At 41.7% G+C, this 15,759-nt stretch overlaps 1 protein-coding gene across 1 annotated transcript; it reads right to left on the minus strand.

Annotated features, from left to right (window-relative positions):
* Positions 1 to 35: 35 nt before the first annotated feature.
* Positions 36 to 12,892, minus strand: tctn1 (tectonic family member 1). The gene is made up of 14 exons (XM_061049070.1): positions 12,553 to 12,892; positions 12,233 to 12,350; positions 10,998 to 11,131; positions 10,735 to 10,886; positions 10,549 to 10,651; positions 9,505 to 9,617; positions 9,063 to 9,083; positions 4,899 to 5,033; positions 4,654 to 4,779; positions 2,372 to 2,460; positions 1,601 to 1,738; positions 1,336 to 1,489; positions 812 to 943; positions 36 to 280 (listed from the first exon to the last, which is right to left on the minus strand). Exons 1-14 carry the CDS (start codon positions 12,854 to 12,856, stop codon positions 134 to 136), a joined length of 1,866 nt encoding a protein of 621 aa, XP_060905053.1. The 5' UTR covers positions 12,857 to 12,892; the 3' UTR covers positions 36 to 133.
* Between the last annotated feature and the right edge of the window lie 2,867 nt (positions 12,893 to 15,759).

Here is a 15,759-nt window from a genome sequence, read left to right on the forward strand (position 1 = left end):
CTTTGTCAAAATGAGATTTATAAAAATGAAGTGACTTAATTTGTTAAAACAAACTTTTATTAAATAATCTTACAAAAGTTGTATTTACATTATTCACACAGTATACACGCGGTGATGGGGGGTAAAGATGTTTTCAGACAAAAGGGAAGAAGAAGTCAAAGGGCAGTTTGGCGTTGATGGTGGGCGTGGCTCTGTAGCCAGGTAGAGCAGGTGCAGACACAGGTGTGAAGCTCACAGAGGTGCTGAGTGACAGGACGCTGCTGCCTGCAGAGAGCAGGACCTGAGGGACAAACACGTCAAGTCACATGCAGGAAGAGTGCTGCTCCTTCAGAATCACTCCTTCAGCAATGTTTTTTTAAATGAAGTAACTGAGGAGGGACAGCATGAAACTCTCAAATTATGGGGGTCCAGAGCCTTCAGCCGCTCTGCCCCCTGCCTCTGGAACTCCTTCTCACCAGACATCTGTAACATCGACTCTCTCTCCACTTTTACATCTCAAACTGACATATTCAGTCTGAACGGCCTTAAATTAAAAATGTAAAAACACACTAAATAAAGCCAGTGCCCAGCTGCCACTCACGGTAGCTCTGCAGATGAATAGATTACGTACAACAGAGACTTGTAACACTTAGAGAAACATCATGAGACTCCTGTGGGCTGATATGAAGTACTGAGCCAAAATTGAAGAACAAATGGTTACAGCTAAATATTAATAAATAAATATTAATCTGACAAATCTGATAAGACGGACATACTGTGAGTGAGACAGCTCTACACAGATGCTTTATATTTCTGTAAATGTGATTCTTACCAAACTGCTGCTGTTGGTTTGAATGATTTCTTTGACGTTCACAATCTGAGCCTGGGGGTTCACCAGGGATCCGTATTTGGTCCACTCGATTTCCAAATGAAAAGACAGCGGGACACTGCAACTCTGAGCTTCCTGGAGAACAAACACACTGACTCTTTACACAAAGCACAAATATACATATAAACACAACTCAATAATGTTTTCCACTTTGGACAACGTACACCTTTACCAACACTACTGACATTGGAGCCATAAATCTGTTTTTTGTTGCTGTTTCTGTTTGTTTGTCTCTTTCTCTAAATCCATCTGACAGCTGTTCAATATGAGTCTGGTTCTGCTCCAGATTTCTGCCCGTTAAAGGAATCTTTGGACATTAAATTCTAACTTCTGTAAATGTATCTGCCTTATATAAACTGTCGCTAATGAAATGTTCATTAAAAAAAAACAAAAAAAACAAGTGTTATACTTGTTTTGACTCCGCTAGATTGAGGATATGACCAAAGCTGTTTTCTGTCTGAACTCACCCCAGCGTTTAAGTCGCTCTTGATGGGCACCCAGTCCAGTGGAGAGTCTAACGGGGAGTTTCCAAATGAAGCCACGTGCTGCGGATAGTTTGGTCCTCTCAGAACGTCCAGGAGCACCTGATGGACCTGGGAGCAGTTTGCAGCATCCTCCAGCCTGCAGGGACGAGACAAGTCACCATCATACATTTATTTAGGACACACTGTGTCACACACTGTGTCACACACTGTACACGGATCAGATGTGTTGAGTGTTAGGATGTCTTGCCTAAACGTGCAGCCGGACACATAGTCCAGACCGAACAGGACCAGGGAGCGCTGATGTCGTCCTCGCAGACAGTCCTGGTCCTGAGCACTGTGGAGGAGAGACAGAGTGTCTCCGGGGGCGATGCTTCTGGTAATCCCAGTGAGGACAGCTGTTAAGGACTAATTGTGAGACTTCTTATCAAACACTCTGATCCTTGTTACACCAGCTGAGGTCCAAATTAAAGTTCTAAAACAATAAAATCGTGAAATATTTCACCAAATAATTCAATTTAAAGAACCTGAGGACGTTTTTGTTTGTGTGGATTTTCTACAGTGACCAGAGGTGCTGACAGGAAGTGACCAGAGGCAGAGCACAACGACAGCTGTTCTAGTCAGAATCAAAACCATCCTTAATATCGACATCGTCATTATCGAAGAAACCATCACCATCATCGTCACCATCATCGTCATCACTATCATTATTTATTTAGGTTGTAGGTGTTCAACAACATGTATAAGTAACACAACAGTAGGAAACATAATTCAGATAACAGAGGGAGCACTTAAGAGTATAAAGGTGAGAGGATCAGAGAATGCACTCACACATACACTCACACTACTCCTCACAGACTTTTAAAAGGGAGCTGCTGGAAAAAGTCCTCAGATGCATGGGAAAAACAAGCACCCATTGGGCATTTTTTTTTTTTTTTTTAACTTTTAACTGAAATGTTGTGGTTCTAAATGTCTGTAAACGAGGAGGAGCAAACTCAGAGCTCAGGCAGGTGAAGGATATTCTGCTGTCTTCATTCCAGACACAAGAGGAAGTCCGAACACGTAACCCGGGTTTCCACTGTAGTGGACAGCAGCCGCCTCCTGATCCTCCTGCTTACATAAGAAAAAGATCAGAAATCACTGAGACTGAACCATAACCCTCTGAGGTTTGTTGCATTCAGGCCACCTTAACACAACAATGATTACGGATGAAAACAGAAACCTTTTGTTGTTGTTTTGGTTTGTTTACGCTACAACAAGTTTTGGGTGCCTGAAAACAAAAAGGTTTTTAAAAAGGGTGTCCAGAGGGCGGACTTTTGAAAATGGCTCCGTTTCTGTTGCCATGTGAACCAGAAATAGGGCCTGGTGATAAATATGAATAAAAATCATATTTCGATATTGTGGATCTATGGAAATACGACCTGAATAAAAAATTATAATATTGAATAAAATACTGAAGACAGACAGAGAGAGGTGGAGCAGGAAGAAGAGGGACAGACAGAGAGAGGTGGAGCAGGAAGAAGAGGGACGGACAGAGAGAGGTAGAGCAGGAAGAAGAGGGACAGACAGAGAGAGGTGGAGCAGGAAGAAGAGGGACGGACAGAGAGAGGTAGAGCAGGAAGAAGAGGGACAGACAGAGAGAGGTGGAGCAGGAAGAAGAGGGACAGACAGAGAGAGGTGGAGCAGGAAGAAGAGGGACGGACGGAAAGAAGAAGAGCAGGAGGATGAGGGACGGACAGAGAGAGGTGGAAGAAGAGAGACAGACAGAGAGAGGTGGAGCAGGAAGAAGAGGGACGGACAGAGAGAGGTGGAGCAGGAAGAAGAGGGATGGACAGAGAGAGGTGGAGCAGGAAGAAGAAGAGGGATGGACAGAGAGAGGTGGAGCAGGAGGACGAGGGACGGACAGAGAGAGGTGGAGCAGGAAGAAGAGGGACGGACAGAGAGAGGTGGAGCAGGAAGAAGAAGAGGGACGGACAGAGAGAGGTGGAGCAGGAGGACGAGGGACGGACAGAGAGGTGGAGCAGGAAGAAGAGGGATGGACAGAGAGAGGTGGAGCAGGAAGAAGAGGGACAGACAGAGAGAGGTGGAGCAGGAAGAAGAAGAGGGATGGACAGAGAGAGGTGGAGCAGGAAGAAGAGGGACGGACAGAGAGAGGTGGAGCAGGAAGAAGAGGGACGGACAGAGAGAGGTGGAGAGGGAAGAGGGACAGACAGAGAGAGGTGGAGCAGGAAGAAAAAGAGGGATGGACAGAGAGAGGTGGAGCAGGAAGAAGAGGGACGGACAGAGAGAGGTGGAAGAAGAGGGACGGACAGAGAGAGGTGGAGCAGGAAGAAGAAGGGACGGACAGAGAGAGGTGGAGCAGGAAGAAGAAGGGACGGACAGAGAGAGGTGGAACAGGAAGAAGAAGAAGGGACGGACAGAGAGAGGTGGAGCAGTAAGAAGAAGAGAGACGGACAGAGAGAGGTGGAGCAGGAAGAAGAAGAGGGACAGACAGAGAGAGGTGGAGCGGGTAGAAGAGGGACGGACAGAGAGAGCTGGAGCGGGAAGAAGAGGGACGGACAGAGAGAGGTGGAGCGGGAAGAAGAGGGACGGACAGAGAGAGGTGGAGCGGGAAGAATATGAGGGACGGACAGAGAGAGGTGGAGCGGGAAGAAGAGGGACGGACAGAGAGAGGTGGAGCGGGAAGAAGAGGGACGGACAGAGAGAGGTGGAGCGGGAAGAAGAGGGACGGACAGAGAGAGGTGGAGCAGGAAGAATATGAGGGACGGACAGAGAGAGGTGGAGCAGGTAGAAGAGGGACGGACAGAGAGAGGTGGAGCGGGAAGAAGAGGGACGGACAGAGAGAGGTGGAGCGGGAAGAAGAAGAGGGACGGACAGAGAGAGGTGGAGCGGGAAGAAGAAGAGGGACGGACAGAGAGAGGTGGAGCGGGAAGAAGAAGAGGGACGGACAGAGAGAGGTGGAGCGGGAAGAAGAAGAGGGACGGACAGAGAGAGGTGGAGCGGGAAGAAGAAGAGGGACGGACAGAGAGAGGTGGAGCAGGAAGAAGAAGAGGGACGGACAGAGAGAGGTGGAGCAGGAAGAAGAAGGACGGACAGAGAGAGGTGGAGCAGGAAGAAGAAGAGGGACGGACAGAGAGAGGTAGAGCAGGAACAAGAAGAGGGACGGACAGAGAGAGGTGGAGCAGGTAGAAGAGGGACGGACAGAGTCGAGGGTTAAGTCATCTTCGATGGTAAAGACTTATTCTACGTTGAGGAGATAATCTGAGCACCACCTTGGACTAGGAAGGTGTTTTCAGACATTACCTGGACAAATGTGATGTGAAACTCCTGCTTCAGGGTCGATGCTGCTTCATCAACAAATCCAAGCACCAGAGACACCGTCACATTCAGGACCTCACCAGCTGGATTGTACATCATCGTATAAACGACCTGAGGAGACAAAAAAGGACTCACTGATCCAGCCTAACATGATTCTGCAGGAGTCTTTGGTTACTTTAATGGCTGTATTTGAATTAAACTGGACTTAGAAAGTCATGTGTTTGACTTACCTTCAGCACCACATGAGCACAGAGGGTCGGCTTCAGGAGAACTGGCTTGAGGTTTTCAGCACCACTGATCTGAAGCTCAGACTGAGTCCCATCCACAGACTGCAGGACGACTGACACCACCTCCACAGGAACAACCTCCAGCCACACCACAAACATCACAAGTCAGCTCATACTTAAATTAAACTCACACGTGTCATAGCTGTTCTCACTTTGCAGAGTTAGTTTGTAGATTTTCAGTTTCCTCTGATTTCTCCTCCCTCCTGACTTAAATATCTCCAGAATTACAACACACATGATCATGAAATGTTGAGCACACATTCATGTTTATTTCTAAAAAACTTTTGTGATGGCTTGACTTTTCATTTAGCAAATCATCACGTCAAAACAAAAGTCTAATACTTACCTACTCATAGGGACAAAATACAGACAAAACTGATGACACTCCCATCAGCTGCAGCTGCTCCTTATGTAAAGTGCTTGTTAGCAAAAATGCTAACATGCTAATATGCTAGACCACGACTGTGAACATAATAAAAGTTGTACCCATCAATCCTCAGAATGTTTCGTCTTTGTGTGCATTTAGCATGATGTTGAAGAATGTTTAATAAGAAAAAAATAAATGTAAGCATAGAAATGCCCCGATCCACTTTTTTTCAGTTCCGATACAAATGTGTCGATACTGATTACCATGTTTTTTTCATCATAATAAATAGTTTTGTTGTTGTTGGTATTATGTGTAAATCTACACAAAGCTGGAGTAAACCCGGAATTGCTTTGCATTGTGCTGGCTTCACAAACTAACGGTTAGCAGGAACAACTGTCAGGTTTTCAGATTCAACATTTTAAACTAAGAATTGTACTTTATAATCACATAGAAGGAGCTGTTCTATCTCGTCTGAACGTCTTGAAGTTGTCAATTTAAGGGCGTTTTGTCAGTTCAGTCTGAACGTTTAAATTTTTTAACTTTTCAAATTAAAATTTTCAAATTTTAATTTTATTTTTAATTTATTTATTTATATTTTTGTTTGTTTTCTCGCTACTCCCCACTAAGTTCCGCACTTTAATGCATTACACTGCCATGAACACATTCACACCTTTCTAACACACTACCTGAACATAAAAATCATTGCTTAACTTTCATCTCATTTAAATGTATTTGTCTGTATTGTTGCTCTGTATCTTTGCTTATGTTTTGCTATTTTGTACCTATTTTGTCTGTTTTATTTATTTTTTGTCTTTGTCTATTTGTTCTAGCTTTAGTTGTCATGTCTATGTCATGTCTATATATTCTTGTTTCATTTTGTTCACCTTATCACCAATTAAAAAAAAAAAAAAATAAATAAAATAAAATAAAAAAGTTCAGTCTGAACGTCTTTAAAGCGAGACTGTTTGAGCGGAGAATGTTTAAAGTGTCTATTTCTTTCTTTGATTGGTGATGTGGATCTGCACCATCAGTCCGATAATACGAGACGTACATTAAGTCAATATCGAACCCGATACCGATATTCGGGTCTGTGCCATCTCTATGTAGGAATGAAAAGGATGTAATCATCATACTGTTCATGTATTGGACCCTCAATGGGATCACGTTATCTTTTACAGATATGTTGTGATCAAAGTAATAACGTCCCTTTTAGTGAGAAATTTTTAAATAACATAAATGTTGAATCAGGCTTCACGTTCCTGCCTGTTGAAGTTCTTACCAAACTAAACATTAGAAAACATTTAGAACACATCATGGTTAGGTGTGATGAAACAGTGCAGTGATGTAAAGCTCAGCTGCTGTAGTAACTGAGTCCTTCCCTCTTCTTAAGAACTGAAACATCCTTTTCCTGTCTTTACATTGCAGCAGTCAACTTCATCTTTCGGCCTGTTACCTTGTTGCACAGTGCCGTCAGGTGGAAGGACTTATTTCTCCTTTCCTGTCTAGTGTTTGCGCAAAAGAAGTCAGCATCTTGCTAAATGTTTTCAGTAGTTAGAGACCGTGATGACGAGTCAAAGTTATGAAAACAAACTTCAGAGCGGCTCCGTAACTGCTTCACACACTCCAAAAACTCACATCTAAGAAAGTGTGTGTTTGTCTAATCTCTCGTCAAGAATGTCTCATTACACTTTAAGACACATTGTAAAAAAAGACCTGCATTGCTCGTAATTTGTAACAAAACAACTTTTTCACTTATAATTATAAAAGCTTATTTTGGATTTTAGATTTTAGATTTTTAGATTTGAGATTTTACAGTGTGTGAAGACAGTGACTACTACAGATGCCCCCGGAGAAGTCCTCACATCATAGTACAAAACTGAGCCGGAGAAGACTCAAACTAAGTGGAATGTTATTCTACAGGCTGTTTGACTGTGAGTCAGAAGTGTATTAATGTGTTTATTGTTGGATCTGCCTGTGTGGGGCTTTGTGTTCTCTTTCTTGTTTGTGCGTCTGTCTCTGCGCTGCAGGTGCCCGCCCTCAATTGGGTTAAAGCTGACGCTGCATGCCGTCCACTGATTGGACAAAAGCTTGAGCTGCATGCCTGTGCCGTATTTGGAGGAGAGCCGAAGACGCGAGCTGCGGAAACTGGAACGTGGCCCTACCCCTTCCTCACCTCCAAAGAGAGACGTGTTCGCTCTGTGAGATAGAGAAACTGTGTGTCTTCTTTAAATTGAGATAATTGTTATTACGTTGTGCACTTCTGGTTATGTTTTCTGTTAGGGAGTGAGGCAACATGCCTGTGTTTTCTTTTCTTGACTTCATATAAGGTAAGGTAGTTTTGGGTTTTTTGACTTTTTGATGTTATGTTTGTTGTTTTTGCCGGTGCTCTCACTGAACTTTAATTCGTTTTGTGAAGAAATAATGTGGCTCGGAAATTGGATTTATTGTGGTTAATCATTGGGAGGAGGGAGAGGGTCACTTTTAAGATACGGCTGGTTTCCCCTAGCTGGTTGTAACTCAGGGTTTCTGATTTCTTTAATACTAAATTGATGACTTTTGAAGAACCAGACAAATAAAACACTTCATGTGCAAACAGCTTTGACTGCCATCGTCTGTCTCAGGTCTAAAAACAATGTTTTGGCATATTGTGCAGGTCGCCTCATAATCGTTGTTTGACCCTGTTAACTATTCACTGATATTTTATCTTAACTTGTTTTTCCTCATCTTCTCCTTCTCTCTTCTGTTCACAGTTTGTGAATGTGTATGAAATCTGTTTCTGTAAATGTCACTTGATCAAGTATATCCCTAAAAAAAGAGAAACTATCTCGAGTGTCAATTTGAGAAAGTATTCAAACATGTGTCAAAGAGCCATCCAAAATAAAGACCTAAAACTTTTTTTGACTTTTAATTTTAAAAATCTAACTTTTTCTTTAAAGACTCTTTAAGGACTTGCAGTAACCCTGTTCATATTTGAAATATGTATCTGTGGTGATCTCTTATATCACACCAAGTTTTCTGAATTTTCTATTTTTTTATTTTTATAATTGACTTATTTAAAAGTGTCAGAACAAAATGTCTGTTAGTTTCAAAAAGCCACAAACTAATATTTAAACTCTGACACCTAGTGTTTAAAATTGGTACTACAGTCCAATTTTTTAAAAACATTAGAGAGAGCCATCTTCTTCCGCCCCTCCTCCCTAGACTTGATGTGCTCCCGAGGTTCCAATATTGAACCTAGTTTGAGCACGTTTCTGCTCGTGGAGCTTATTAGAAACATGCAGAGGCTTTTTAGGTCGGGTACAATCACTTCTATCTGAACCACTTCTCTTGCCCGCTTCCATCTCTGCAACACCTGTTGGTTTGACCTGATAACTGCTCTCATATCTGACAAACCGAGGGGCGTCCAAAACGGCCATGTGGGGGTGTCTTAAAAGCGCCTACCTTCTCTGGTCCAAACAAATCCAGATCATTCAGGAGCAGAATCTAAAGTTAGAAGGAGGACATACTGGCTGCTGCATTGTTGTCAGAGAAGCCAGCACTTCATCATAGCATGTTTCCTTAATGTCTGATTATACAGTAAGATACCTTTATCATTTACCTCACTACACATCTCACTGATTGGACCTTTAAGTGTTCAGTATTTAATCACTGATCACTGAGAAGAACACAAATGATAAATTCAAAGTCAAAACCGTTGTCATGTCATTTCTGTCTGAGACAAAAACAGTGGACATACTTACTGCTGCGTCTTTACTTTTCCCCTGTGGAGTGAAAAAAAGACGTCATCATGAAAGGTTTTCCTCATTTTAAAAACAAAAGCTTATTTATGGTGTGAAACTTGTGTGTAAATGTCCCAACACAAACACCCTCCATCCGTCTGAAATATTACATTTAGACATTTTTGTTTTTAAAGCTGAAAAGTAAGATCTAAAAATAGTATTCAGCTGTTAAAAAGCGTTCCAGGTTAATTCTTCTGATTATATCCTGCTGCATTCTAACCTCAGCTCACTCTGACTTGCTGCAGAATAAATAAAACTTTGTCTTGTTTGCATTCACACATCCAGCTGCTCCAGGAAATATCATTTTCAGGAGTTTTTCAGGAGTTTTCTGCGAGTGTGAAAGCCCTCATAGTGGATTGTTTTGAGTGTTTAGTCCTGTGTGTGGAGGAACTGTGAGACTCACAGATAACAGCTGGATGTTGGTGTAGGTTTCCATACTGAGGACTGGCAGACCGCCGCAGTCCTGATCCAGAACCACCTTCCGGGAACACCGACTGCTCTGATCCTTAAGAAACGCTGGGGAGACAAACACTCACTTTATAAATATATTCTATATTAACAGGTCTTTAGATGCTCCTCAAACATATCATGAGCGTTTTTAAAAAGACGTGGATCATTTTTATTAATCACAGTAAATAGAGTGAAATGATCTCTTGATTATTAATTCATAGTAATGACACATTTCTTCACCACTCTCCTGAAGGTTTGCTGTACAGCCTGGATGTTAAACGCTGTAATTCACTTTTACAGCAGTTGCACTTTGCACCATGTTTGTTGTAGTTTTTATGCGTCCTGACAGCAGTCAGTCAGGTGATCATGAGTAACCTCGGCAGCTCCCTTCAATAATATGAATTCTTAAATTGACTTTTATTATCACAGACAGAAAAATGATAACAACGATCACAGCGGTCGTGGGCAGACAGGCAGTGCACTGTGCAGCAGTTACAGTATATAAGGTCCCACCCCCCCACCCCCCCACTCACTAGAGGTGAATTCTCCTGATTATATCCTGCTGCATTCTCACATCAGCTCACTCTGACTTTCTGCAGAAAACTACCAGGAAGGACTACGACTATTGACAGGAGAATCTGCGGGTGAAGTCCGAGTGAAAAATGAATCTGTGTGCGTTCACACATGCTGCTCAGCTCGAACACTTCAGGAGTTTTTCAGGACTACATGTCAGTGTAAAGTAATACCATTGCATATGAATAACATCAAACGTCCATCCATTTCCCTCCACTTATCCGAGGTCTAGTCACAGTGGCAGCAGGCACAGTAAGTCAACCCGGACTTCCCTCTGCCCAGCAGCCTTTTCCAGCTCCTCCTGGGGGATTCCAGGCTGGACGGGATATATAATCCCTCCAGCGTATTCAGGATCTGCCTCAGGGTCTCCTCCCAGCTGGGCGTGCCCCAAGTCCAAGATGTATGTGGAATACTAGAATAATACCTGCAGGACTGTTCTCCACACAGTCAGCTGTGACTCCAGGAGCTGACAGCATGAACATCCCTCTCTGTCCACTCTGTGCTTCTGTCCCCATCACGTCTCCGTACTGAAACCACCAAAGCATCAGAACAGATAAAACGACTTTTCTTAACAGAAGTTCAGTTATAATTACTCAGTTTTGAGACTCACCTGGTATCCAGACGAGGCCTGGAGCTCTGCAGCCGACGGCTCGCCCCTGTCCTCCTCGGAGCCGAAAACAAAGCTGGTGAATGTTTTAAACAGTGAGTCAAAGTTTCTGTCTGTTGGAAGAGCAGGTGAGGGATGAGAGAAACCATCCACCCCTAGAAAGGACAAAGGAGGAACAAGAAAGACCTCATGCATTAGTTTTCTGTTGACTGTTGCAGTGAGAAAAACAACATTTCAATGTTGAGTTAAATACCATAAAGACTCACGGTTCTGTGACTGAATGCACAAAATGTTGTAACTGTTCTCCTTCCTGACAGACGAATACACTTCTGAGAATCCATCGATGGTATTCAGTAAAGAGTAGGACGCTACATCACGGCTGCACATCTGATTGTTCCCACTGCAAGAAAAGAAGATGACAACAAACATATGTTGTGTAAATATACAGATACACTATATATTCATACTATACATTCTTTCTTACTCCACAGGCTGAAAAACAAAGTTTAATAATGGACAAGTCAATTATCAGATGATTTATTCCCTCAGTTTATGATCTTAATCTCTAGTTTTACATCTTCATCAACACACACTTAACAACAACAACAGGAAAACACTTATAGGACAGCAAAACAACAAACACACACAAAAATACACAACAAGCTCAACCTCAGTAATTCATAATCCTTCCACTTGATTAAAACACTCTGATGTGTGTGACATCAGAGCGTGATTTTATAATGCGTATTGCAAGCAGCAGGACACACACACACACAGCGCTGGCTCCAACGTTGTACTTTACAAACTGTTTTTCTGAGTTGTTTGTATTGGTCGTTAATCAAACTAAAATGTTATGTACATGATGGTTTCCGCTTCTTAAAAGTGAGGATTTACAGCGTTTCGTTGTCATTTATAAAAGTTAACAAACACTCTGACATCTTGTTGTCTGACTTCGACTTAATTGGCCTCAAGGAAAATGTCCTTTTGGAGCCAGGTGAAAACAAGAAACATAGAAACATAGACTCAGACAGTAGAAACATAAAACTCATATATATTAAATATATAAATACTAGAGTTGATCAGGTGACAACTGGAAACTGACAATATATAAAAAGGTTTATAAAATTGTTGTTTCAAACAAAATAAAGTCATCAGTCATCATTGGAGTTCAGTCGTTTGATGACCTGAGTAACATTTCTCAACCTGTTGGACTTTGCTTCGGTGATCTGTATCTCCAGCCTGAGGGCAGAAGCTCAAACGCATCAGACAGAGGATATCCAGGACTCTGTAAAATGTCTTGAGCCTTAGCAGCTCTTACTGACGCAGAGAGCCGCAGATAAAAAGTCTAATTTTAAAATAAGTTTCTTACATTATTGTAAGAAACTTAACATTGTTGATATTTAATGACGTTGTAGAAACCGTATTAATGATAAGTTAAGAGTGAACATAATGGTGAGATGAATTAACAAAGACAATAATCAGAAGTTTCAGCTGCACTTACCCGACAGTCTCCACCGAGCAGCTGGTGAACAGAGCCACCTCCTCACTGCAGTCTCTGTCACAGCAGCAGCTGATGTCACACACCTGCATGTGTTCATCACAGGGACACAACCTGTCAACTGAACACACACACACACACACACACACACACACACACACACACACACACACACACACACACACACACACACACACACACACACACACACACACAGTTAGTTACAAACAGTCTCGATGAATGATGAGGATATTAACTGGCTAGCTTTTAATGTATTAATATTAGTAATAACATATGATTAAATGTACATGAAGACAGATTACCGTTGGAGACAGGAGTTATCAGGCGGCCGGAGACGGGCAGGGGCTCCGGGGGCTCCGGGGGCTCCAGGGTCAGGCTCGTTGGAGGGGGCTCCTCGGTGCTGCCGGGTGTCGGTGTCGGTGACTCAAACTCCTCCGGTCGTGTCCTTGTATAATTTTCAGCAGCTTCATTTGTTAAGTTCCCGTCAACAAACGCGGTTGTGTTGAAACTGAAGCTCGTCGTGTTTTCGTTAGAAGTGACGACAGAAAACAAGAAAAAGAAACTTAAAAGATTTGTTCCATGAAACGAAGCAACTGACGCAGCCATCTTTGTTAAATCGTTGCTATGGTTCTTCTTCTTCGGTTCTTCTTACTGCCTGTAATGAAACAACACCGCCACCTGCTGTCCATAGTAGGAATTACTCCAGTTTAGCTTTTGAGGGTCCCAGGATTAAGTACCTGAAAGTGCACATAATGTTGGCTTTTGAAGGTAAAACTCGATTCTATTTGTCCAAGTTTACAACACAGATCCTCCTGCCACCCTGAAAAAAAACCAAGTATCATGATTTGGGCTGAAATCTGTTTAGTTTTAAAACCACATAGCCTAACATGTCTTTTTAGAAATATTGTCAATTATAAATCACTTTTGTACAGAGGAGGACTAGGGCCAGAGGAGTCAGATTATATATATAATATTGCACGTGGTGAAAACAATTCAAAATAAGAATATAAAATTGCAAAAAAAAAATTCAAAATGTCTTAATAAAGTAAAAATGAACACTGAGAAATGTTGAGGATAAAGTTTAATCTGCGATTTGTTGCTTATTTTCTTCAGCTCTCTGAGTTTTTTGTAGCTAATCTCTTTAATAATCTGCACTTTATAGCTTTATTTCTTCAACACTCTTTCTTGTTTTACTTAATGAATTTCTCTTATTTACATTTTCTTATTTTCCATTATTTATATCTTTCTATTTCTATATTTCTACTGATTTATTGTGTATAGGAGCAGCTTTTTACCCCCCTCTGGGAAAAATAAAGTATTTCTGATTCTGAAAGTCAACAAAAACAAAGAAAAAGACCTACAACTTGAATAATGTGTGAATAATGTGGGCGGCAGTAGCTCAGTCTGTAGGGACTTGGGTTGGGAATCGGAAGGTCGCCGGCTCAGGTCCCGGCACGGACCAAGTCCAGAAATTGGTCTGGTAGCTGGAGAGGTGCCAGGCCACTTCCTGAGCACTGCCGAGGTGCCCTTGAGCAAGGCACCCAACCCCCCCCCCCCCCCCCCACAAGCTCAGGAGCGCCCACCGTGGGCAGCCCCCTCACTCTGAGACCTCTCCATTAGTGCATGTCCACAGGATCCTGTTTGTGCATGTGTGTGTATTTCAGTTCATCTTTGTGTAGCATGTTTACTAGACAGAGTGTAAAAACGAATTTCCCCTCGCGGGATCAATAAAGTATAAATTCTTCTTAACTAGATGATACAGAAAAACAAGAGAAAACAACAACAAACACATCTAAGCCACACAGAAAAAGACAACCACAAGCTCACCGTTAACATTTTCATAATCATCAATATAAGTAAAAAATCCTCTGCATATCTCATGAAGAAACGTAAATACTAATGCAAATACTCCCAATTTCTTTCACCAGTTTAAAATGATCTTCCATACAATCGTTTCGTTTCATGTCTTTTCTTGATGACATTTCAAGTCCATCCATCAAATCAACAAAACCTGGAGCTCGGATCAGGAAACAGCAAAAAGAAAGGCTGGTGTATTTAGATTTTTTTTACGAGGTAAGTGCTGGTTTAACTTTTCCCCATGTGTTTTTATCTTTTCCATGTTTAAATAATAAAACAGTTCATTTTGACAGAGTTTAAGTGGAGGAGGGGATTTCGTTTTACCATGTTTTTAAATGAGTTTATGAAAAGTTGCCTAATTGAGAAAACGCAGCCTTATGGATATACTGAAGGTTATTATTTAAAGTATCTTGGAAAAATGCAAACTGACGAAGTAAAATCGATTTTCATTATGCTCTAATTCAAACCAAACTTTCTGGACTTTACTACCAGATTGTTTTCCAAGGGAGGAAGAATTGTGCCCCGAGTTATTATGTCTGTTTGAGTTTGTGTAATGCATCCACTAGGTGGCAGCACAGGACAATGAAACACAAGTGCACTGCTTTAATATGCTTTCAGTTTGCGCCCAGCTTCAGACATCTTTTGGTGTCACTTATAAACACTTCACTATCGCACTTTAAAGAGGGAAATTCATATTATTCTTATTATTAATGCATATAAGTTACTTAAATAGATGGTGCGTTGTGCCATTTGTGGGGTAGTTTGGAGAGGGGTTTTTTTTGGACATAAATAATTTCATCATGATACGGGCTTTTGGGGCTTTTTACTCCTGTATTTAAAGACAGGACAGGACAGGACAGGACAGAGAGATAGAGAGAGAGAGAGAGAGAGAGAGAGAGAGAGAGTGGGTAACGACATGTGAAAAATGTGCCACAGGTCAGATAGGAACCCGGGCTGCCATCTTGGAGGATAGCCTCCATACATGGGGCGCGCACACCAATCAATATTCCTACCAGCACCAGAAGACGGGATCAATCTTTAAAGCAACCTCGGACATTTTAACCTTAAATATCCAGTAATATATCCAAAGGGATTTCGTGTAGCTGATGTGTGCGAGAATGATCGTGATTTAATAAAACAAAGAAAATAAAGAACTGGAGTGCTTTAAACATAAAAAAATATGCAGTGAAATAAATAAAAGGAGTGTTTGTGTGAGGAGACTTAAGTTAAAGTTCCTATAATAACTTTTATTAAAGCTTCACGAGTCACTCTAAATTACTTTTCATGTCTGAAATCCCCACAATGACCTTTAGATCTAAACAAAATGATGAATGAATGTGGTCAAACATCGGTGTCACAATCCAGACTGTCATGTCTGATGAAGGGCGAGGGTCGGAAACGTTACGTGTGGTGATAAGTCCCATTAAAAAAAATAATTGGAGCAGCTTCTGATGTGCGGTCTTAATCTTTCTGTTAGGGTAAAGTGAACATTTGTGATCAAGTAATTCTCACTTTACAATGAAACGAACAAGAGAAATGATCGTGTGTAAAAGGCTGCCATCAAATAACCTACTGTACGTGTAGCCTATTTTCATGTTACAAATGGCTTAATATTCGTTGATTGTACAACTTTTGACAAATATATTTCAAAT

The sequence above is a fragment of the Labrus mixtus genome, chromosome 10 (genome assembly GCF_963584025.1).
Source record: "Labrus mixtus chromosome 10, fLabMix1.1, whole genome shotgun sequence".
Taxonomy (NCBI): domain Eukaryota; kingdom Metazoa; phylum Chordata; class Actinopteri; order Labriformes; family Labridae; genus Labrus; species Labrus mixtus.

Coding starts and splice junctions, on each gene's coding strand:
- tctn1 (XM_061049070.1), bottom strand. CDS start 12,856: ATGGCTGCGTCAGTTGCTTCGTTTCATGGAACAAATCTTTTAAGTTTC. Junction 10,652..10,734: donor AGGCCTCGTCTGGATACCAG/GTGAGTCTCAAA, acceptor TGGTGGTTTCAG/TACGGAGACGTGATGGGGAC. Junction 1,739..2,371: donor TCTGGAATGAAGACAGCAGA/ATATCCTTCACC, acceptor AGCTGTCCTCAC/TGGGATTACCAGAAGCATCG.